The sequence below is a fragment of the Microplitis demolitor genome, chromosome 2, assembly GCF_026212275.2.
Source record: "Microplitis demolitor isolate Queensland-Clemson2020A chromosome 2, iyMicDemo2.1a, whole genome shotgun sequence".
NCBI classification, from domain to species: Eukaryota; Metazoa; Arthropoda; class Insecta; order Hymenoptera; family Braconidae; genus Microplitis; species Microplitis demolitor.
Genome location: NC_068546.1, coordinates 2,025,792 through 2,049,448, shown reverse-complemented (window position 1 = coordinate 2,049,448; position 23,657 = coordinate 2,025,792). Strand labels below are relative to the sequence as shown.

General features: G+C 28.4%; 2 protein-coding genes across 5 annotated transcripts; both read right to left on the bottom strand.

The window, feature by feature from the left end:
- Positions 1-3,055: 3,055 nt before the first annotated feature.
- On the bottom strand, positions 3,056-5,301 carry LOC103573492 (bridging integrator 3). Its single transcript, XM_014439708.2, has 3 exons — positions 4,997-5,301; positions 4,661-4,768; positions 3,056-4,280 (listed from the first exon to the last, which is right to left on the bottom strand). Exons 1-3 carry the CDS (start codon positions 5,002-5,004, stop codon positions 3,620-3,622), a joined length of 777 nt encoding a protein of 258 aa, XP_014295194.1. The 5' UTR covers positions 5,005-5,301; the 3' UTR covers positions 3,056-3,619.
- Positions 5,302-6,105: 804 nt separating this feature from the next.
- Positions 6,106-22,499, bottom strand: LOC103573491 (uncharacterized). 4 transcript variants are annotated; one of them, XM_008552611.3, is made up of 8 exons: positions 22,360-22,499; positions 19,957-20,157; positions 12,629-12,853; positions 11,878-12,443; positions 7,741-7,921; positions 7,520-7,654; positions 6,732-7,429; positions 6,106-6,672 (listed from the first exon to the last, which is right to left on the bottom strand). In XM_008552611.3, exons 3-8 carry the CDS (start codon positions 12,849-12,851, stop codon positions 6,253-6,255), a joined length of 2,223 nt encoding a protein of 740 aa, XP_008550833.1. In that variant the 5' UTR covers positions 12,852-12,853; positions 19,957-20,157; positions 22,360-22,499; the 3' UTR covers positions 6,106-6,252. The 4 variants fall into 4 exon arrangements, with proteins under 4 accessions (XP_008550833.1, XP_008550832.1, XP_008550834.1 ...); XM_008552610.2 differs by lacking the exon at positions 22,360-22,499 and adding an exon at positions 20,296-20,706; XM_008552612.3 differs by lacking the exon at positions 19,957-20,157.
- Between the last annotated feature and the right edge of the window lie 1,158 nt (positions 22,500-23,657).

The window sequence follows — 23,657 nt, the reverse complement described above, 5'->3', positions numbered from 1 at the left end:
ATTAAATGTAAATTTTTTTTCTAAATAACCAGCCACTGTTCGCGTTGAGAAATGGCCAGGTCCGTGGTTCGATATAGGCCGAATTTTATACGGCGCGTATCGGGTTTTCAAAATACAAATATTTTTTATTGCAATAAAATTTATTTCTTATAATAATCAGTTTGACTTGTAGTAAAAAGTCTACGTTTTCACCTCATTCAAATTTAATCGACTGACATAATTTATTTGTTTTTGCGTCAAACTTTAAAAATAATATTAGGAAACTTATGAATTCGAATTAAAGCTTAATTGTAATTCAAATAATAAGAGAATACAAATTTCAACTGGAAAATTATTTTGAACTGGTAGTAAAATTGTGGACAACATGTGACAAGCCAGAAAAATCTCAAGTGAGTAATTACTTACGCTCAAGCGAATACATTTTTATTTCAATTCCAAATTTAAAATATTAATATCTTTCCAGGGGCTTTGATATTTTATTATTTAGGCTGCATTAAAAAAGTTCTAAGAAATAAATAAAGTCAAATGAAATAAATTATATGTGACTGATTTTTTGCCAAGGAAATAATTATTTAATTAAAATTTTTAATGAAAAGAAAAATATAATTTCTTGAATGGACTGTTTATAAATTTTGGTTGGTAAATATCATAAACTTGGTAATTATTTTTTTTATTTTTTATAGTTTATAAGAAAATCTATATATTGTTGCTTAAAAATTGAATATTTTTAATTTGAGAATGATTTTGAAGATTCATCATTCGCTATCAAAATTTTTACATATTTTCTATAGAAAAATCCAAAAAATATTTATTTTTATGTTTCTTGATCGCAAAAAAATTTACAGGAACAATACGAGAGGAAACTTGCTTCTCTATAAAAAATTCTTTGATTTTTAATCTTACAACTTTTATATTATAGTCAAGGTAATGGTTTTGATGAGTCGCCGTTCCTTGGACAAAATTTTTTTTCTACTCTTTATTACTGTGAATTTTAAATTGAAATTCAAACGAAACTATCAAACATATTACAAAAATTTATTTAAACAAAAACTTATAAGGATGTTGCGCCTCTGTACAGAGAGCCCTACTCATTTTTACTGACCCGAATTCGCCCAAATTTAAAATGGTTTTGAAATTACGCCAGTTCTTCTCCATCACCAATAATTTTCAGTTAATAATTGCGAATCAACTTTAAAATACCCAAAAAAAAAATTACAGGAACAATATGAGAGGAAATTTTTTTCTCTATAAAAGTTCCCTGGTTTTTTAATCTCCGAAATTTTTTAACATTGTCAGTGGAATGGTTTTGATGAGTCATCATTCCTTAGGAAAAATTTTTCATCTCCAAAAAAAACTTGTAAGCAACTTGCGTTTCTGTACAGAAAACCCCATTAATTTTCGAGATCCAAATCTTCCCAAATTTTAAATGGCTTTGAAGCTTCGCCATTTCTTCTCCATTACCGAATCTCTTTATCTTCAATAGTTTTAAGTTACACATTGCGAATCCGCTTTCAATCCTGCGACAAATGTTCAATAAATTGAAAACATAAGTTCGTTCACCGAACTCTTGCGAAATGGGTTTTTGTGCCATAAAAATTTCACCAGGTGTCTTTTATGGTTGACAAAAAATTTATAATTTTTAATGAAAAAAAAAAAAAGTTATTATTTCTGATCAATCTAATAACTTTTTTCAGTGCTAACTAATGTAAATTTTTTTTTTTCGTTATTTCTTTCAACTTGATTTTGTTCATCGACTACGATAAGTATAAATTTTTATTTCATGGCCAACTAATATAAATTTTCTTTATTTATTTTACAATTCTTTCAGTCAAATCGTATATAAAATATTATTTCTTATAAAATTTACTTGAAATGTATAATCGTAACGATAAAAACTTATTTAAATATTTTCATTTCAGAGCAAACTAATATTTATTTATTTTTTTTTAATTCTTTTAGTTCATCTTATATTAAATGAATTATTACTCATCAAATTGACTTGAAATTACACTTTTCAGCGCTTCATATTGATAATTACTTATTTAAATGTTTCATTTAAGGGCAATCTAATATTTAATTTTTTTATTTTTTCAGCTAGATCTTCAATTAATTAAATTATTACTTATAAAACTGACATTAAATGACAAATTTAAACGCCCCATTGTAATGATAAAAACTTACTCAATAATTTCTATTTCAGGGCCAACTAATATTTATTTTTTTTTTTAATTCTTTCAGTCAGATTTTAAATTAAATAAATTATTGCTTATAAAATTTATATCAAACGTACTTTTCAGCGCCTTGTTAAAATGTTGAAAACTTATTTAAAATTTTCCATTTCAGGAATCAACTAACATGAATTGTTTTATTGTTTTTTTTATTTTTTCAGTCAGGTCTTACATCAAATGAATTATTCTCAATATAATTGACGTCAGATGTGACTTAAGCGCGTTATCATTACGACGAAGAGTTTTTCAATCAATACAATTTCAAGGTAAACTGTCATAATTTTTTCTATTTTTAATTTTTGACTTTGATTTTAAATAAATTATACAAAAAAACAACCATACCCATATGTAAAACCAAACGGCTCTTTTCAGCGCCTGGCTCACATGGAGAATGTTCTCGAGCTTTCGGGGTCCTGTTCATGCAGGGCCCCCCCAAATTTTTCATACGTATGTTCTCTTTAAGTTCCAAATTTTACTAAATAAGTACTCATAAAAAATACAAGATTTTTTTTCCGTACAAATAACATAAAATTTTTTTCTTTTTTCGATCCAATCGCCACACAGGCAATATTCTCTCTGGGCCATAAGTTTTTTTAATTGGTTCGCTGATACTGACTCATATAGCTTCTTTTAAATATTTTTAGATATAAACTTGCGTATGATTCTATAAGAGATGTTATTACCTTATACTTAAGTGATAAAGATTTATTTAAATTATGTAAAAAATAATAAAATTTTTTTTTAATTAAACAATATAAGATAAAAATTCAGGTTCTATAAATTGGGAACTAGACGGTGAGGTCCAACATAATAATTAACAGTATTAAATCATTTTTGAGATAATTGTATTTTATTGATTACAAATTATATTTAATGAAGAATTTAAATGTATATAACTTTTAAATGGATTGTTAATAAATTATTTTAAATCATTTTTTTAAATCCGGAGGCACGGTCGCGTCTCGCGCCAAGTACACGTTTAAAAAGTTGATGTCAGTTGCCATCAACTTGACAGCAATTCCATACCTTGTTGGCTACAATTTGACTTAAACTTTTCCGAAAAATTGGCGTCAATTTACTGCTGCAACTTGTCAAATTGATACAGAAATGAAATTTTTGTCTTCAATTTATTGTACGAAATATTTTTTTATCCAAAAAATCATTTTTCTGTGCAAAGTTCTGGACAAAATGCATAAGACGAATTTCCTCGGAAGATTTTCATTGTTCGCATCTCAAAAATATTTAAAGCGTAATTAGAAATCTAAAATTCGAAATTCTATTAGTATCGCCGATTCTCAAGTTTCAATCAGGCGCTCAAATGGACGATAAGTTGCGGCCGCTAATTGACGTCAACTTGGCTATCAGAGGCAAAATAATTAATAATTGTCTTCCTAATGATCTTTGACGATCGTTAAACTTTTGATGCGATTAAATTGCTCATTAACGATCGTATCTTCGTCATCAGAAGTGTAGCCACCAGAAGATGGCATTAGTTGATTGAACAACTGCATGGTATTGCCATAATAATCCAACTGTATCATAATTAATGCATTAATCGATGGTTTTATGTACTCAAGTCTTTTCTCCAAGAACCAGGGCAGCTCCAACAACAAACGGGAATGAATTGACTTCAGTTCCTTGGCTGCTAATTCCTCGGCCCGTTTCTCCCGTTCTAATTTTACGACATGACTCGCGGTCTTGTCCTTTTTTTCTTGGAGTTTTTTGTAGCGATTGTGGGCCGTTTTCCAGGAGGTCACTAATTCCTCGCGCTTGGCAAGAGCCTCGGCGATCAGCGAAAATTCTTCGCGCAATTTTTTCAAAGGCTCTATGAAGGTCTTCTGGGACAAAAGAGTCAGGTCTTGGACTGTTTTACCCACTTGAGTTGTTATGGTTAAATATTCCTCGGCTATACGACGAAATTCATCATCAATGTGGGCCAGTTCACAGGTACTGAGATTCGCAGTGAGTCGCTGATCGGCACGGTCGAGGTTTGAAATCGCTTCGAGATATCGTTTTGTTTCTTTGGTTAACTTACGGATCGTTCCTTCCACGCTGTTGATTAATAGATAAAGTAATTAATTAGTTAATTTTATTATAATTTATAAATTAAAAATTAATTAAGTCACTGATCTGATGGAATTCGAATTCCGTAGAATAAAATATGAATTAGCTCGTAAACTATCGAGTTTAGGTAAAAATGCATAGAATTGTTTTTTGTAGGAAATTTAATTCTCTATAAATTTGGTTCTGTGCAATTTTACTGTATCTTTGATAGTTCGGCTGTATTTTAAATTTGAAGTATCAGATTTGTGAAATATTTTTTGGTGGAAATTCAAATTGAATTAATTTCTTTTTTTTGGTTGACTTGAGATGAAATTTTATAAATTTATATGTTTGTTAATAAATAATAAATGTATATTTGAAATAATTACTGCATTAAACGTTGAACTGCAAGATTTAGATCACGATCTTCGGCTACTGATAACAATGGCGGTGCTGCAGATGGTTTTTGATTCAAATAATTTTTTTTTCTTGGATTCCTAAATTAAAAAGAAAAAAATACCAATAAGTATTCAGACAAAAAAAAATTCTTGGCACAAGAGACATTTTGCCCCATAAAAATTTTTCGTGCTCCCAAGAAACTTTTTCTCACCCTATGAAAATTCTGGACTTAAATTTTTAGCGCGAAGCTTTTTTGAATAATCGGAAATTTTTTAAGAGCAAGTCAAATTTTTTTGCACCAAAAAATTTTTTTAAAATTATCTTACCAGGTCATGGTTCATTTAAATAGAATCTTTTTTTTTGAGTATTTTAAAGATAAATATATAATTATTTTAATTATTAAAAATATGTAAATAATAAATTTATATAAATATATAAAAATATAGTTTTGTATACGTAAATATTGACAAAGCGAGTACGTCAAAAATAAAATAAGCGAGACAATAATTTTTTTTTATAAATTAATTTATTCACCAGCATCACAAATTTAAATTTCAAAAATGTTTTTAAAAAATTTTAAATACCAAACTTTATATAATTATTTTAATTTTTATATAATATTTAATAATATGACATTTTGTTAATTTTTGAGGTTATATTTTGATAACTTTTAAAAATTTTTTTAACGCATGTTGGTAAAGAAATCCGTGACAGAACTTCATTTACCTACAAAATTTTAGCACCTCATCTTAAGAATTTCGCAACGAAAATGACCTTAATCGATAGATCTCCGTTAGGTCCGTTAAGGTCCACTAATTTTTTCGTTAGGTCTATTAATTATAATAATAAAATTTATAAAAATGCGTAATCACAATATAGAAAAGCCTCCAGTTTTCATTTAAATATCGAGCTCTCGAATCGATCAGAACACTATTTTTTAAGAGCTTGACATTAAAATCAAAATAACTCGAAAACCATGCGATATTTCAAAAAAGTTTATCAAAGATAATTTGTAGAAAATAAAATTGTCTACAAAAAAGGTTCTATGACATTTTGTGATAAGTCTGATAGTTTCGCTGGAAAAGTATAAAGATGTGAAAATTTACTGTAAGCTCGACTTTAAGCTTCGATAACTTTTGAACAGATGAATCTATCAAAAAATTATAAGAGACTTTTTTTGTAGAGCGTTTAATTCTCTACTAATATACATCCTGAGCTCTGTACAATGAGTTATTGTCAAGGTATAAAATTCCAAAATTAAACTGTTTTTTTTTCATGTAATAGTTTTTAAAAATTAGCGAAATAAATAAACAAAAAAAATTAACATTAATATATTTATTTAAATATTAAGATACAAATGTACAATAATTATATACAATTATTTATTAATTTTATATTAATAATTAATAATTATAAAGAAATAAACACACTCGGGTTAATAAATTTACCATTTAAAAAAATATATTACATCTGTATGTCATTTTGAACACAATTCCTACGTAAATGTTTTAGAATTAATAATATTAATTAGTAATACCATTAATTATTAATAAGTAGAGTAAAAAAAAGTAAAACAAAACTTTCAAACACATTCGCTGATGAATATTTTCTTAAAATCCGGCACAGAGCCTCCGATGTTGTGTCTGCAGTCCCCGTTGTCCAGGTGGTAGACCTCGGAACTCTTGAGAGTGTTTTTTAGACTAGCATTATTTAGTTTGTCTTGTGATTTTTCCTCGGGAAACAGTTTGTCGAGATCGTTCATCGAAAACCCGGGGGATATTTTTTTTAGATGATAGGAATGGATTGTGGGCTTTGTGTTCAAATGTTTCATATTTTTTTTATTGTTCCGATTTGAATGATTATTATTATTATTATTATTGTTGATGTTGGAGATGGGGTTGGAATTATTGGTATCAATAATCCAAGTATCGTCAATGATCTTTGGCGTAAACGATCTCATATTTATTTTGTCTGGGGATTTTTTATGTGAAAAAATTTCCGGCTGTAAAAAAAAAATTCTGTTAAAAGTTTTATGTTTTATAAGAATAAAAAAAAAATTACCTTAGTTCCTTTACGTTGGAAAAATTCAAAGTCATCATTAGCGACCGTAGTGACAGAACAGCAACTTCTGCTCCGACTCTTACAGGAACTGAGCGTGTCATCAAAATTCTCGTTATCAAAATCGCAACTCCCGTCATCTGAGCTATCAAAGCAACCGTCTTCCTCAAAATTACTATCGCGTTTCATTATCAAATCCATGTGCCGATCCTTCCTTATCAGATCCTTGATATCATAAGTCCTGGAGTCAAGTCCCACCCGCAGATACTTCGAGTGATCGAAACTCGCGTTCCGTCTCACCAAATTCCGCGTGAATTCCTGTTCATCTTTCCTCGTCTGTATCTTCATATCTTTGTCAGATTTTTTGGGAACCTCTTCCCTAATTTCGTCAAGACTCCTGGCGAACTGCTTCAGCCGCTTTGGCTCGTCCAGCTGCACCAGGTTCTCCATGTTCTGGCCAAAGACATCCGTGCTACCGATTTTACGTTTCGCGCCAAATTCAAAATTCTCATTGAGTTTTATAAGACGCTGCGTTGACTGGGTGTCGATTGAATTTGTCTTTGAATCTTTTAGCTGACGAGGTTCGAATGTCGAACTAGTAAATGACGTAAGCTCCGCGGGCAGCGAACCGTAATTGTCGTCACTCAGTGGTTGTGTACGAGGGTAATGTTGAATTCCCATTGTTATTGTTCCTGTTCTTGCTGGAAAAATATTTTTATTACTTAAAATTCTACTCCTATTTAGCGCTTCGGTGAATTTATTAAAAATAACTCCTCGTTAAAAAAACTTACTACGATTCTGATGATTGTGAAGCCTCCCATAAAGGCTGCCATTGGTCAACGGAAATTTTAACCCATGATTTAAATTTAATTGCAATTTGTATTCTGCGTCTTGTTCGAAATGTCTGAATTTGCCGTCTACGCCGCCTTAACACAAAATTTTATGAAATATTTGACGAAAATTTTGTAATTTTTTAGTAATTTTACAACTGTAGTTACAAATTAATACTCACAGTGAGCAAGTTTACGCAAATTATCTTGTTTCGTGTAAACTTTTGCGACGTAACGGCAAAACATTTTGTCAAAAATTGCCAAAAATACTGGTAGCAATGTGTCTTTTATTAACGGCAGCCATATTGCTATATTTTGTGATGTGCAGAATCCTTGTAATAGTTCCGGTCTTATCGAAATTACCTGAAAATAATTAAATTATTAAATTTTTTACAGCGGAAGTATGTCTGAAAAATTTGCAAAACATAACTTTTTAAATTTAAAAAAAAAGGCGCCAATTTTAAATATGAAAAATTTAAGCTTTTCGAAAAATTCTGTTTTATAAGAAATGATAAAAAAAATGATGAATTTTTTTTTATTAAAAATAAAAACCGGTAATTAGTATAAATATATATAAGTACATATTTATTTGCTCATCAAAAAAAGTCCGTCATTATTCTTACGTCGTAAAAAAACTTTCGATTTTACGCGATTCGGTGAAAACAAGCGGTCGCGCTTTCAGGAGTTCGTGTATCGTTCAAACGTTATCTTATTTAATATATATATATATATATATATTGTATAAATGTTTGAATTTATTTATTTGTTTTATATGGTTTAACTACATGGCAAAACGTACAAGAAATAAATAAATATAAAAATAATAATAATAATAATAACCATGCGCGTGAGTAATTATCATGATAATTATTTCGATAGTTTCTGCAAAGTGAAATAAGGCGTTTTATTAAAAATCATTTTTTATGACGCACTTGTATGGTTTATACAATGTTAGCTAAAGAACATTCACTTTGCAGTATGTTGTTGTTGATGGGATATTAACGTAAGATTAATCAGTACGGGTGAAATTATGCTGGTGAAAATTTACCTACTTTTCGTGTAAATAGAAAATCATTTTCAGACGAATGATAAAAATATTTATTATTAAGATTATTCTTAATTTTTTATGTTATTTGGAGTTTAAATGTCTTTTAAAAGAGATGTGTTGCGTATTTATGCAGTAGAGGGAGATTAGAGAAGTGATTGCCGCACTGACCTTCGGCTTAAATGGAAAACTTGGCGTATTTTGATGTTTTGGAGATTTTTATTTTATTTATGTTTATTACAGAGTTAATCAGAGATCATTATATATATTTTTTGACTTTTGAGTGTTTGCTGCATAAGCCGAAGGCCCGTGCAACAAACTTAGTATTTTTACAATCTTTTATTTGATAGATATTAGGATAAAAAAGTATTTTGTCTTAACTTGATATTTTTGAAGACTTTTAGGTGTTTGCTGCATTAGCCAAAGGCTATTGTAGCAAACTTGGCATATTTACAATCTTTTAGTTGATAAATAATTCTCATAAAAAAGTATTATGTTTGAATTTTATATTTTATTAGAATTTTTTTAGTGTTTGCTGCATTAGCCGAAGGCTTGTGCCGCAAACTCGGGATATTTACATCTTTTTATTTGATAAATTGTCATGATAAGAAAATATCTTGCCTTGATTTTATATTTTACAAAAATTTTTTGAGTGTTTGCTGCATTAGCCTTCGGCTCTTGAAGCAAACTCATCATATTTTAATTTTTATTCCCAAAAAAATTACTTTTCATTAAATGTACGTTTTTTCAAGGCTTATGAACTCGACTTAAAAAGAAAAATTGTCTTTCTGGTAACAATTTTTGAAACAAAAAAAATAAAATCAGTAACCAGAAAATTGATTGACGTCACAAAAAAATTAATAAAATTTAAACACGCGTTCGTTTAGAATTGATTATCACTTATTATATATTTGAACGGCTTATGCAATTGAGTTGCTTATTTGAAGCAACAAATGAGGACAGCCATCACAACAATAGCAATAATGACTATTATAATAACAAGTACATTATTAACAACAATAATAACACTTGTCACAAGATATGAATAGAAAGGTACTCGAGCATGCAAGTGAAACGTTAAAATTTCTCTTCACATTATATATTATTTCAAAATTTTAAATTACTACTCTAAACATACCCGTATAAATAATTAACTACTCTGAAAACTTGAACTCTGTAATTTATAATAACGCTCTTTAGTAAAAATAAAAAATAAATTAATATTTATAATTAATTATTAACATATATATTTATTACGATTAAACTTTTAAACTTTCACTAGTCGATTTCAGAAGTTTATCATAATAATAATTTAATTTATATTTTTGGTAAGTTGTTAAATTATATATTTATTTTAGAAAATTGTTAATAATTAATTGCTAAATATTTTTTGGTATTTTATTATTTTTAAATTTACGGATGTCACACCCAGAGTTCAACCAACCTAGAATCCGGCATGTTCACTCGTTTGAAAATCCTCAATACAATTATGAACCTCATTATTAAATAACTTTAAAAAAATATATATATATATAAATATATATGAGACTGGAGATCGATGGGATATTGCGGAAGTTTTGAAAAAAAAAATTTCACTAATTTTATATGGATTACTTATTTCAGAAAAATATGAAACACTCGAGGTAAAATGGAACAGCTGAAATTTTTTTTTTTAATTTTTGGACAAATAAATTTTTGAAAACAATATTAATTTTTATTTCAAATAAATATGACATCAAAATTTAAAAAAAAAAATAAAAAATATTTAAAATCAAATTTTGGACGTGAGAATAATTTCGAGATAGTAAATAAAAATTTATTGTTTTCTGTAAAAATTACAAACCTTAATTAGATCATAAAATAGATATATTTATATATATATATATATATTAAATTGACCTATTAATAGGAAGTGAATGCGTAATATTTAATAATGATTAATCATTATCTTGATTCAATGCACGTTCAGGATTCGAAATCGCGGGAGAAATTGTGACCTAATCTCTTGAACATCGCGAGCAAATAAAATAATCAATGTATCAAAAGATAGAGAGTAACGTATAGTATGTAGATATAGAAAAGGAGGTTTAGTTAATATATATACATATATATTTATAAATGAGGAGTGTTGGGTGTTGACATAGATGTAACTAATTGGTTATGCATGATCTGTAAGCAGATTGTACCATTTTAAAATTAGGTTTGATGCCATTTTGAGTTCACGAGGTCGGAATAACATTAGCGCACTTAATATTCTTTACTGTCGTTTTCGTTATCGTTGCGAGCTAGAGACCGATTGAGACAAAGGAAAAGTGTTTATCTAATTAAGAATGTGGTTACCTTGTTTTTAAGTCTATACTTTAAGTTATATATTATGTCTTTGTTAAGTATTTTTAATTATTTAATTATACATCTTTTTTTTTATTCAAATTGTCTTTCTTAATTAAAATAAACGATTTTTATTGTCAATTTTTTAATCCTTGAAAAATTTTAATTTTTTTAGAAAGTCATATAATTTTTCACGAAATGACGATTTTTTTTATTTTCAGTTTATGTACGTGAGTATTTTTATTTAACGAAATAATTTTCTTACAGGAAAGATTTTTATCTTAGAAAATGTTGCATTTCTATAGATAATTATTTAATTACACTGGAAATTTATTTTTTTAATTGTAAAAAGTGTTTTCTGATGTAAATAATGATTTTTCAGTCTAGAAAAATTTGAATTCATGTTATAACATTATTAAGTCACTAAAAAAATATTTTTCGATAGGAAAAGTCGTTTTGTCCATGAAAAAGTTATTTCTGACCCAGAATATTTTTTTTTCACCTGAAAATATGTGTCCTCATTGAAAATTTTGAATTTGAAGAAAAAAAATTTTTTTTTTTCATGAAAAACATTTTTCTGCAAAACAATGCCCGAAAAATATTATTTTCAACCGAAAAAAATGATTTTTCAGTTGAAATACTGTAATACCGATGATTTATCTAAAAAAGTGTTTATTTAATTCGAGAAATGCTTTCCTCATTCAGAAATGCAATCTCCTTATTAAAAAATCCATTTTCAGAAAAAGAAAAAATGATTTCCTTTTAAAAAACTAGCTCCCTAATTAAGAACATAAATTTTCCTTATCAAGCCGTGTTCCCTAATTTAAAATAAAAATTAAACCCTACAGCCAATTAAGAAAATTTTCAGTAGTCAAACTTCCAATTAGAGATTTTGAAACAAATTTTCCTGATTTTCAAAATAAATATAATTAATTAGTTGGCTCACCAAAACTGGAAGATGATCAAAGACATAGCAAACAAATAGAATGCTAAAGACAGTTGATTTACTTCCGCTTTCATCAACCCGAGGTTTCCGTTTCCTCAAACAGGCCCTCGAATTAGTGGACCCGCTGGTAAATGACCCATTGGAAGGGTCCCAGTGGTGCTGGTGCTCGAATCCCGAGTTCTTTGAACTGGTGTCCGATAGATCGGAAACCGATTGCAGGAGCTCCGATTTCGGGGACCGACACGCGTCTTTGAAAATGGCGATACACAGGCCGCAGATTGTTCCGAAGAGCAAAAGAATCTTCAGAGCATTGACAAAGAGTCCGTATTTTGGTGAAACTTCTTGAGCCAAAAACACACAGGTTTCGGATTCAAAGTTTAAGATCCCCGTGAATCCGATGCACGAGCTGATTACTGTCAGCGAGACCAAATGATACTTCAAGTGGTTCTTGGTAAGGCTTGAGTCTTCTTTGTTGAAAATCGCAGCGAAGATTGCGATCGAGGTCAGAGTCAGTTGCTGGAGAACGCTCGAGGTGTTCAGAAGCCAGACCAGCGCTGAACATATTTCTGTAACACATCAGCAATTAATCAAAAACTTGACCCTGAGGGTCTATAGAAGCTCCTTTCAAATAACTTGACATAGAAAATTACTTAAAAATAGTAAAGTCAATCGATCACGTTTCAAAACCATAGAAATTTCGCGCTCTATTTGTAACATTCCCCTCCACTCGATAGTAAATCAAATTTCTCACCTCCAAAATGATTGGCCGGATGTATAAGTGTAAGTATGGCATAAAGTATCAATCCTAACTGATGTGCCAGGCTCTGCGTGATAACGGCAACTGTAAGGACGTCGATCCTCCGTTTCAAGGACGACGGCTGGTTCTGGTAGATGAGCAGCGACCAGGACAATAAAAGTATGCAAATTGGAGAACCGACACAAGTTGCTAACCATTCGCCCACCTCGCTCCGCATTTCTGAAACACAAATTCTTCGATCGTTAACAAAAAGAGTTACAAGATGTAACAGACCCCCACTTTCCGGAGTTTTTTTATACTGAAAGGCTATAAAACGCTTTTTTAAATAAAAATATATAATAAAATTCATATTATTTTTAAACCAACTGCTCACGATTATATATATGAATTTATACCAAATTTTTCATGTGTGGGGCAAAATGAGCCACGATTTAAAAAAAAAATTTTTTGTTAAAAAATGGTCTCATTTTTTTCCACTGCTTATATATTTATATATAAATTAAAATTTACACTTTTTGAGCATAATTACTGTTTTGTTAAACTTTACATACATTTTAGTAAATTTACTGTGTTTAAATATTAACTTTATTATTTAAGTTTAATTGTGTTCGAAAATTTATTGAAAGCGGGTGAACGTTAAATCCTTTGATCTCAGTCACGACTTCTTAAACTGTTTTGATGTTCGTGTGTATGGGGTAATGTTAAAATTGTGAAGTAAAGGTATTATATTGTAAGGTTGAAGAGTTGATATGCCAATAAATGTCATAAGAGACATTTAAATGTTTCTCATCGTGTTACTGAGATTTAATATTTTTTTACTCTTTTGATGCAACTTTATGTTGAGGTTTAGTCTCTGTCATGAAGACTTGAGCAACTTTCTAGTCAACGACTGCTATTTACAGACATTTATTTATTTTTTTTACTTATAAATAAAAAATTACTTTTTATTTAAATGGGCGCTTACACTATAATTTAAATAACTCGTAAGCTACTGAGTTTATGTTAAAATTGATAAGAATCAATTTTATAGCAAATTTCCTTATCTACAAAAAAGATATCTATGATTTTTTACGTAAGCTCAATATTTTAGATGTTATTTGTATTTAAATGTTTCATGTAAATTAGAATCAATTTTTGGTACGATTTTGAGTTTTATCAAAATTGAAATAACTCATAAAATTATGGGTTTATGGAAAAATTTATAAGGAAAGAATTTGTAGGAAATTAAATTTCCTACAAGAAAGTTCCTGAGGAGTTTTCACCTAGACTCAGTAGTTTCGATGTAATTTTAATAAATAGCAGCAAAAGTCGTTTGATCTTTCCCACAATTTTTCATTTTTAGTACTGGCGCACTTTCTCGTAACATGATCACGCACTCGACATTCCACGGTCTTTTCTGTGAGACCTGAGACCCAAGCGGTTCTTTGGCTTTAGACTAAGACCGCTTGAGTTCCGTTTTAAACAATTGGAATTTAGTATTCACGTTATGTATTTAAATATCTGGAATTATCATTTTTTCGTTTATTATTAAATTTGAGATCTGTTTAAATTTTTCTCGGAACGTATCTATGTATGTACTGTTTTTGGCACCATGTGTACAGTTATATATTATTATTATTATTCGTAAAGATCAATGCCCGGAAGAAGAATATTCTTTTCAGCTCGTAGCCCACGGATGTCTCTGATATTTGAACTGGAATTTTAATTTTTAAGCCGGGAATTAAAATTTTTTTAAACCGGAGTCCAATCCCGTAAAAAAAAAATTAATTTTTTCAAAAGAGTTTTGAGCTTGAATCAAAAATCCACAAAGTTGGCAGCAGATCATACTTTGACGGAAAGTATGTGGCCTACAAAATCTTCTTTTATTATTTTGAACGTTTGTTAATTCATTTTTCGCGCGCCACTTTTTGAATATTAATTTGAATAAAAAAAGCAGATTTAGTGATATCAATATAGATCTAAAAAAAACGTGTATACTTAAAAATTTTTCGTCTGTTTTTATGTATGAAGTTACTTTTGAGTAATTGTATTTTAGTTGTGCAACTTTCAATCCCACTCAACCGTGGAGCCGAGAAATTTTCTGACCTTGTATGTATATAAGATAATAATAAACTATTTTATCTCACTCATGTGAAAACAAAGACATCTGGGCCATCAAAAGCAACATCATCACCTTTTCTCATCCAATATTCATTGATAAACTTTCTCTTGATTTATTATATTTTCATTATTTCATAAGTTTTTTATAAATTACTTACTTTATATAAAAATTATAATTTGCAAGCTAAATATCAATTTTACGCCCAAATTTATGGAAACCTTTTTTGTAGGAAATTTAATTTCCTAAAACTTTGGTCTCTTAAATTTTTTCCGTATCTTTGTTAGATTAGTCGGAAATCGAATTTAAAGATTTTTAAATTTTTCGCGGGAAAAAAAAATTTTTTACAATTTCTTTGACCGAGAAATTTAAATTCTGGGCGAAGGAGACAAGATACGAGAAGAATAATAAGAAATGATTTTGTAGAGGATAAAATTTTCTGTAAAAAAGATAAGAATAATTTTTCATGTAAACTTTAAACTTTAAGAGTTATTTAAATAAATGTGAGATTTTCTGAAAATGAGTATAGGAAATATAAATGACGATGTGAATTATTATTATCCTAGAAAGTATTTTAGCCCAGGTTACGCATAACCATCGCGAGTGGTACTTAAAGCTTTAGCAGCAAATGACCTGGGTCAAAGTGGGTCATTTGGGTACACTAGAAAGACAGGACAACAACTGGTTCTCCGTTATTGGATTTATCCAAGCATATCCCGTAAGTATTTGCGCGTTTAATCTCACGCTGACAATCTCATCGAGCATCTACTCTCTGCCTACATCACTATTATATACACACACTAATTTATTGTTGTTCTAATAAATTACTTATCCATACAAGTCGCAACTCCATAAACGTAACAATGAATAGTAATTGTCAAAAATACTTGTACAATTTTTTTCTTTCATACTTTTATTCAAAATTACTTCATGAGCACATAACTGTTCTTTTACTTCATTATTTTATTTCAACATTCGATAAAACAAAAATTTTATCCATCGAATCAAAAATAATTTTGACATAAATTACTTAGACTCGAAATTGTGATTGAAATTTTGAATTTTGGAAAAAAATCATTGATATATTTTTTGTAACAAATTTAATTTTCTACAAAATTATTTCTTATCATTTTTATCATATCTCTAATATTTAAACTAGAATTTCAAATTTAAATTCGAGAAAAATAGAAATCTGTTCTATTGATTCAAATTTCATTTATTAATTCAATATTCTGACTAAACTATTGAATTTACAAAAAAAATTACTGATACCTTTTTTGTAGGAAATTAAATTTCCTACAAAATCATTTCTTATCATTTTTATCATATCTCCAATAGTTCGCGCACAATTTCAATTAAACTCCAAAAAAAATTTTTTTAAAAATAAAAACTGAAAATTTCTTCTAAGCTATTAAATTTCCAGACCTTTTGCATAAAATTTAATTTCCCAGCAAAATTTCTATACCCATTTTCACCTGATTCCAGTAATTAACAAGTTGCCATAAAAAAATGAAAATTTCTAAAAATAATAAATTTAAATCGATTAGAGCCTATACTTCTACCTATACAATATCAACAACAACATTTTTATGACCTTGATCAGCTCCACATCTCCAGACATTCCAAGTTAATCGACCGACACGCCTCCTCCATCCCGTCAGGCCGCTTAATCCGCGGTCTTGAGTATTGTAGGCCAACAACTACACTAGCAAATTCATCATATTTACTACTCGATACAACAGTTTAATATCAAATAAATCCTCTACACTCTTGTGTACTTTATGTACTGTACATATATCTATATCTATAATTTATTTATCCATCAAACAGAAGATTTGAAAAATTATGCTGACAAAGAACAAAAGACTTAAAGATTCTTATTGTCATGCTTGTGGACAATGGAGATTACTATTTATTATTATTGTTGTTATTATTATAATAACATATATGTCGATAAGTGGAGGCTGTGATGAAGTAAAGTAATGTCTTGAAATAGAGGATGGGCATCATAGTGCGTGGGAACTAAACGCACTACTATACTAGTAGATTCGTTGTGTAGACTCTAGAGTTAGGTTTATTATTATATCGTTACGGCTGCACCTTTTGCTTTATACTTATTATAACTATACATAAAGACATTGCGATATTATATTTATAATAGAGAATGTAGGTAAACGTGTCATAAAAATATTTATTTTTTTTTACTACTCAGTTTTTTTGTAGCTGGGAAAAAAATTTTAATTTGGACGGCACGTGGGCTGTGTTATTACAAATAATTTGATAGTTTTTTTTTTTTTTTTAATGGGTTACTTTGTAATTTTTTTTAGTCATGGTAATTTTATTTAATTATGAGATTTAATTATTTTAAATTTCGGGTTTGAAGGTTCAGTTGGGAAATTTAGGAGTTTTTGGTAAAAATCTTGTGATTGTGAGGAAAGTAGTAGAGATAGGAGAAAAATGGATAGAAATGATTTTGTAGGAAATTAAATTTTCTGTAAAAAAGGTCCTTAGAAACTTTTTTGTAATTTTGATATTTTGGAAAATATTTCGAGTTTAAGTAAAGGTGTAATTTTAATCATAAATTTTTTTTGGAAAACTTTGATTTTGAATTGCGGGTGTATTTATTGAGATATGATAAAAATGTATGAAACTAATTTTATAGAGAATTAAATTTCCTACAAAAAAGATAAGAATAAAATTTTATGTAAACTCCATAGTTTCGAAGTAATTTTAATTTAAAGAAAAAAAAAATGTTTATTATTTAAATCGCAATTTTTGTTTCGAATTAAAATTCAAAATTTTGACTCAGGAATTGAAAATATAAAAAAAACATTTCTTACAATTTGATAGAAAATTGAATGCCCTACAAAATTAGTCTTAGTAACTTTTTGCCTAACTTCAATAGTTTAGCCATAAAATTAAAAAAACCAAATGATTTCTAAATCTGATTAACTGACATTAATTAAAATTCCGATATAAATAATCACCTAATCATACATTAATCAAACAAATTGTCTTATGTCTTGTGTCTAATTACTTCAACGATATCTGTTCAATTAATCTAATTATATAACTGATAAATTAAATAAAAAAAAGCCCTCACTTTCACTGGATAAATAAATTAATTAAATCTACTGAATTTTTTAATTCCGCCGACTAGATTTATTAACGCAGTACTATTTGAATTTTAAAAAATTCATTTCCTTTATAAGAAAAAAATTCACGCATTAATTACTCTCTCCTCGAACTCGACATTCGATTCAATAATTAATTCCCATGTTTATAAAATTTATTTATAACACAGAACACAACAATAATAAAAAAGAAATTAAAGTTACTGCTGTTCACAGAGCCCTGAGTTAATTAACAGTTACCTGCGTTATTGTTAATAAATTGTAGCAATAATGCATTTATTCTTTTAAATATTTATAATTATAATTAATAATGATGACCTTAAAGTTCAATCATATTTTAAAAACTCTCGATAATTTTAATAGGAATGATAACTCCTACACTATACCGGATCTATATATATATATATATATATATATATATATATATATATATATATATATATGTATGTATATAGAATTTTTTTTGTAAATTTTTATAGTCTGTAGAACAAGTACAGGGTGAGTTGGTCACTCCAAATATTCGACAATTTTGACAAAAAATTTTTTGTAGGAAAATATGGCATCTCATTTTGCCCCAGTCTGTCCTATAATTGTAGAGTATTTCAAAATTTACCGTAAACTTTTCTATCTTGTTAACAAGTAAATAAATAAATAATTAAAAAAAAAAAATTGACGGAATGTCTATAAGGATGAAGACCCGCTAGATTTGTAGGAACATATCTGTAAATATGTATAAAATGTACAATTACAATTATAAAGTTATTCTCATGACCGAGTTAGTCGTTATGTGTGAGAGCGAGAGGTAAGAGAGCTGAGAGAGACAGCGGCACTGAAAACAAGAATTAACTACGAGAGTTAACTTGATTGAGATAATACACGGGACAATCCGCGGTCATGAATAAGCGCGAATTACATTATTATATACACAGACGGTAGTATATATGAACTACTCTACTCACTATACTATCCTACGCTATAAAAAAAAAAATGTGTAGTAAAAGAGTAGTAGAGACATTAATCCTGTTCCTGTGGACTCGCGGCTAATTATTCAGAGGTCACTTTAATAAACCCAACGCCCTCGCATTAGTATGTATATTATATATAAATATATGTGCATAATACAATGCAAACTGCAGTTCAAGGCTTGGAATATAGATACCATATTTTTTTATTGCGGCGTTATAATTTTTTTTTGGAATTTATAATCAATTCACGACCCTTTGGAATTTTTGGAGTTCAAATTCAAATTCTCGGTAAACTATTAGATTTACGTAATAATCAATAAGAATCTTTTTTGTAGAGAATTGAATTTCCTACAAAATTAGTTATTATCATTTTTATCATATCTTTGATATTTAAAGCAGAATTTGAATTTTGAAATGTAGAATCAAAAATTTAGGGATACTTTTGAAAACTTTTTTTGAATTTTTGAATGTAGCTCCTTAATTACTAGATTTAGGTAAATGGTTATAAGGATCGTTTTTGTAGGAAATTTTATTTACTACAAAATTGTTTCTTATCAATTTTGTGATATCTTTGATATTTGGAGCAGAATTTTGGATTTGAAATGTATAATCAAAAGTTTTAAGATATTTTTGGAAACTTTTCATGAATTTTTTAATGTAACTCCTTAAATACTAGACTTAGGTAAATGGTGATAAGGACCTTTTTTGTAGGAAATTTAATTTGCAAAAAAATTTATTCTTATCCTTTTTCTCATATCTATGATAGTTTAGTTTCTATTCAAATTTAAAGATATATAATCAAAAAAAAAAAATCTTTCCCCTTCTCAAAAATTCTCTTACGAATTTTTTTTAAAAGAATTCAAACTCGCAATCGCAGTAAAAATTTCTACCTTAAATAACTCCACTCATTAGAATTTTTTAAATTTTCAAGAAAGAGAAATCATGTCACTAGAATAAATTTGTTCTAGTCGATCGAAAAATATAATTTACGGAAAATAATAAAATAAAATAGAAAAAAAAAAAAAATAAATAAAATAAAGTGGATCAAAAAAAATTATTAAAATAAGTAGAACAGTGTACATAATATATATAAATAAAATTAAAAATCTCTATCCAAATACTTACTGTTTTAAATGTCAATGTCTTTTGTAAATAATTAACACCGTGAAGCGCAGCGACATCGCGTTACATATCCGTGAAAAAAATCACACGTGCTCTAATTAAAATTAATTATTGTCAAGAGAAGATCTCATAGTTTCTACCATCACTCCTTCAAACCCTTAATTTTTTAAACCATTTAAATTTCCAGTAAAAAAAATTCTTTATCTGCAATCAGAAATTTTTATTTTTTTTTTCACTTTTGAAAAAATTTTCTTATTTCCGCATGTGGTTTCGACACATTACTACAAACTAGTGTATTTAAAGCCTTCACAATTTATATATACATATATATAAGTTACGCACTTTATTTTCTCTCAGACTTCGACGCAGCTGCGCTTACAAATTTAATTTAAAACGTAACACATTGCTCTTAAATTATAAATTTAATTTTTGTAAACTTTGAACTTCACATTTTCAAAAAAAAATTATTAAATAAAAAAAAAATCAATTTAACAAAAATTTAAAAAAAATTTTATTAAAAAATCACTGCACTAAAAAATGTATATATTTATATATTCTTATAAATATGAAATATAAATAAATAATATTGTGTTGTTTTTAAAATAGAAAGGAACAGAACACGAAGAAGCCCGAACGAGGACTGACTGATGGTAGGATTCATTTGGGTCAGGAGAGTACAAGACAGACTGAAAACAACGGGTATAGTTGCTCTCTAGTCCCCATACCAGCTTACGTTGCATTGCATTACATTATGATGTGAGTACGGTGAGTATAGAATGTGTTAAAACCTGTAGAAAGCAGTGGGGAATGTTAAAAACCCATGTGTGTGTGTGGTTGTAATGAAATTAGTGTATGACTATCGGCTTTTTCAGAGTGTGTGAAATAATACTAGGCTTCGGGTGCAGGAATATCCTAAGGCTTCGTCTGGAAAACGAAAAATTAAATTAGATGTCATGTAGAAAAAAATAGACTTTTGCTCGGGGGTCATTGCAGAAGAAAGTTGTGAATTATCAGATTTTTACATGGGAAAATTTTTTTTTTTTTAGGGAGCAGTGATTTTCTGAATAATAGGGATTCGGTAAAGAATTTCAATCTTATTCCATTGGTTGGTATGAGAGAAATTTTTACTGTGTGAAAAGTTATTGTCATGCGTGGAAAAAATCACTAGGGCACAGTAATTTTTTCTGGGCTGTCAAAGTAATTTTTCTATGGAATGAGAAAAGTTTCACGTCAAAATGATCATGGTTTATATGTTAAGAATTATTTTCAATGACGTCTAATGCATGGTAAAAATTACCATGTTACGACAGTATTTTTTTACTTTGATACCGTATGGAAAACATTTCAGATTGATCTAGAAATTTTTAGTACAATGACATAGTAATTGTTCTGCTGAGTAGGCCATTGCATGGTAAAAATTAACATGTTGCGACAGTAGTTTTTTACTTTGATACTACATGGAAAACATTTCAGATTGATCTAGAAAATTTTAGTTCAATGACATAGCAATTGTTCTGCTGAGTAGGCCATTGCATGGTAAAAATTACCATGTTACGACAGTAGTTTTTTTACTTTGATACCGTATGGAAAACATTTCAAGTTGATCAAGTAATTTTTAGTACAATGACATAGTAATTTTTCTGCTGAGTAGGCCATTGCATGAAAAAAATTACCATGCAGCGTTAGAAGGTTTTTCTATGACGTCATGTCGCATGACGATTTTTCGTCGATGCAGTAATTTTGCGTAAGATGACAGAGTAATTTCCTCAATGCCTAATACCATGTCTATTACAAATTTCCATTGTGTGTCAATGCATGGAAAAATTTTCATGTCGTCACATGCAATTTTCCATGCATTGATTGACACGTGGAAAAAATTTCCACGTCAACATGGTGATTTTTCCATGTTTTCTACAATGCATAGAAAACATTGTCATGTCAGAATAACAATTTTTCCAAAAATTTTTCAATGCATGGAATAATCATGTCAGCATGATAATTTTTTCCATGTTTTCAGTCATTTTTTTCGTACCCATGGAATTTTCTCGTACAACACAGAGCAATTTTCTCTTTCTCTTTTTTTTTCCATACTGAGCTATGAAAAATTTTAAAATCTACGAAAGTTGGAAAAGTAGCAAAACATGTAAAAATTAAACTTCGCTGAACTTCACTTCAATGCATGGCAATTAAAATTGATTTATTTTGCCCTAGATTTTTTAATAAAATTCACTGAATATTTTTCTTTATATAAATTACTTTCTTTCATTATAGCAACAAAGTATACTATTACTATTACTAGTATATATATATATATATATATATATATATATATATATATATATATATATATATATATAATATAATATAAGAATTCAAAGCATGTATTACATTTATTGCAACTCTCACCTTTCAGATAAGCCGTAAGTCATTAAGGTTCACGTTCCTACAACTTTTTTTTTTAAACCTACTAGAGCTGATATCCGATACCGCAGCAGAATCTCAAGTGACAGGGATTAAGATTAACGTCTCAGTAATTAAATAACATCTTAACTTCATTAATTTATTCAATTAATTAAATCTTCTTCTAAAAAAAAAAATTAGTCGATCAATTGATGATTGATTGATCTATTAATTTATTGCCTGATTCATCAGATCTATATGTATATTAATTAAAATTAATTCCAATTATTTAATTAATTAATAAAAAAAAAATCAATTAAAAAATTGATAATTTAAAAATTTTGTTAATGCCGCGAGTTTCCTCATTCCTCGTTTTTTTAAAAATAAATTCCGCGAGTAAGAGTGTGGAGACTTGACTCATTACTTCACTTGTTACTCGAATGTACTGAGTGTGGACTGTAAAGTCTAGAGTGTAGTGCAGATTTTTTTTTTTTTTCGTGATGAAAAGTCATTCTGTTTTATTTCCTACACGGAAATAAATGTCTGGGCTTACGGAGCGCGAGTTAAGTCAACAGTTGATTTGATTATTATATATATAGTATTTTAGCATGAAGAAGTCTTGATCGAGTTCTTGTTAATACCATATATAATATGTATTATATATATGTTGAGCCTTCTTATATTTCTGAGATAAATATTTTGTTACGCTTTCACTCGCTAATTTTTACCGCGACTTCAATTTATTTTTTTTTGAACTAAAAAAATTTTATTGAGTTTAAATAAGTAATATTTCGATTACGTCATATGAATTATTGAATAAGTCCGAGATTGGATATTAATTTACGATAAAAATATGAGGAATTTTCTTTTGAACGGAAAAAAAATATGAGAGTCGATTTCAAGATTAAATTCCCTCTTGATTGAGTACCCACATCGATATATTTTGAGAAGTATGATATATTTCAAGAATGTGAGATTCAAAAATATATGACGTAAAAAGTGATGTACTTATTGCAGTATATTGATGTGGGTACTCATTTTACGAGAAATTTCATGGGGTATTCAAATATTGTATTCACTTGAAAAAAAAAAATTTTAGAATTTTTTTGTTTTTCAAAATTTTTTTTTGACTAAATGAGGCGTATTTTGGGTAATGCAGGTAAATTCTAAAGACAATGCCCTTTCGTTTGAGTACCCACATCGATATATTCAGACAAAGTTATTTTTAAAAACAAAATGGCTGTCGTATTAATAATTACTTAATGATTAAATTAATTAATGGTGAGTAAACAATAATATATCGA

What these genes read in the sequence shown, in the direction of transcription:
- LOC103573492 (XM_014439708.2), bottom strand. An exon ending in GCAGTTCAACGTTTAATGCA is followed by an intron (nt 4,281 to 4,660) that starts GTAATTATTTCA and finishes ATTAATCAACAG; the next exon opens with CGTGGAAGGAACGATCCGTA.
- LOC103573491 (XM_008552611.3), bottom strand. Translation starts at nt 12,851, where the DNA reads ATGCGGAGCGAGGTGGGCGAATGGTTAGCAACTTGTGTCGGTTCTCCA. An exon ending in TCCGGCCAATCATTTTGGAG is followed by an intron (nt 12,444 to 12,628) that starts GTGAGAAATTTG and finishes GATGTGTTACAG; the next exon opens with AAATATGTTCAGCGCTGGTC. An exon ending in TTTGCGTAAACTTGCTCACT is followed by an intron (nt 7,655 to 7,740) that starts GTGAGTATTAAT and finishes TTTTGTGTTAAG; the next exon opens with GCGGCGTAGACGGCAAATTC.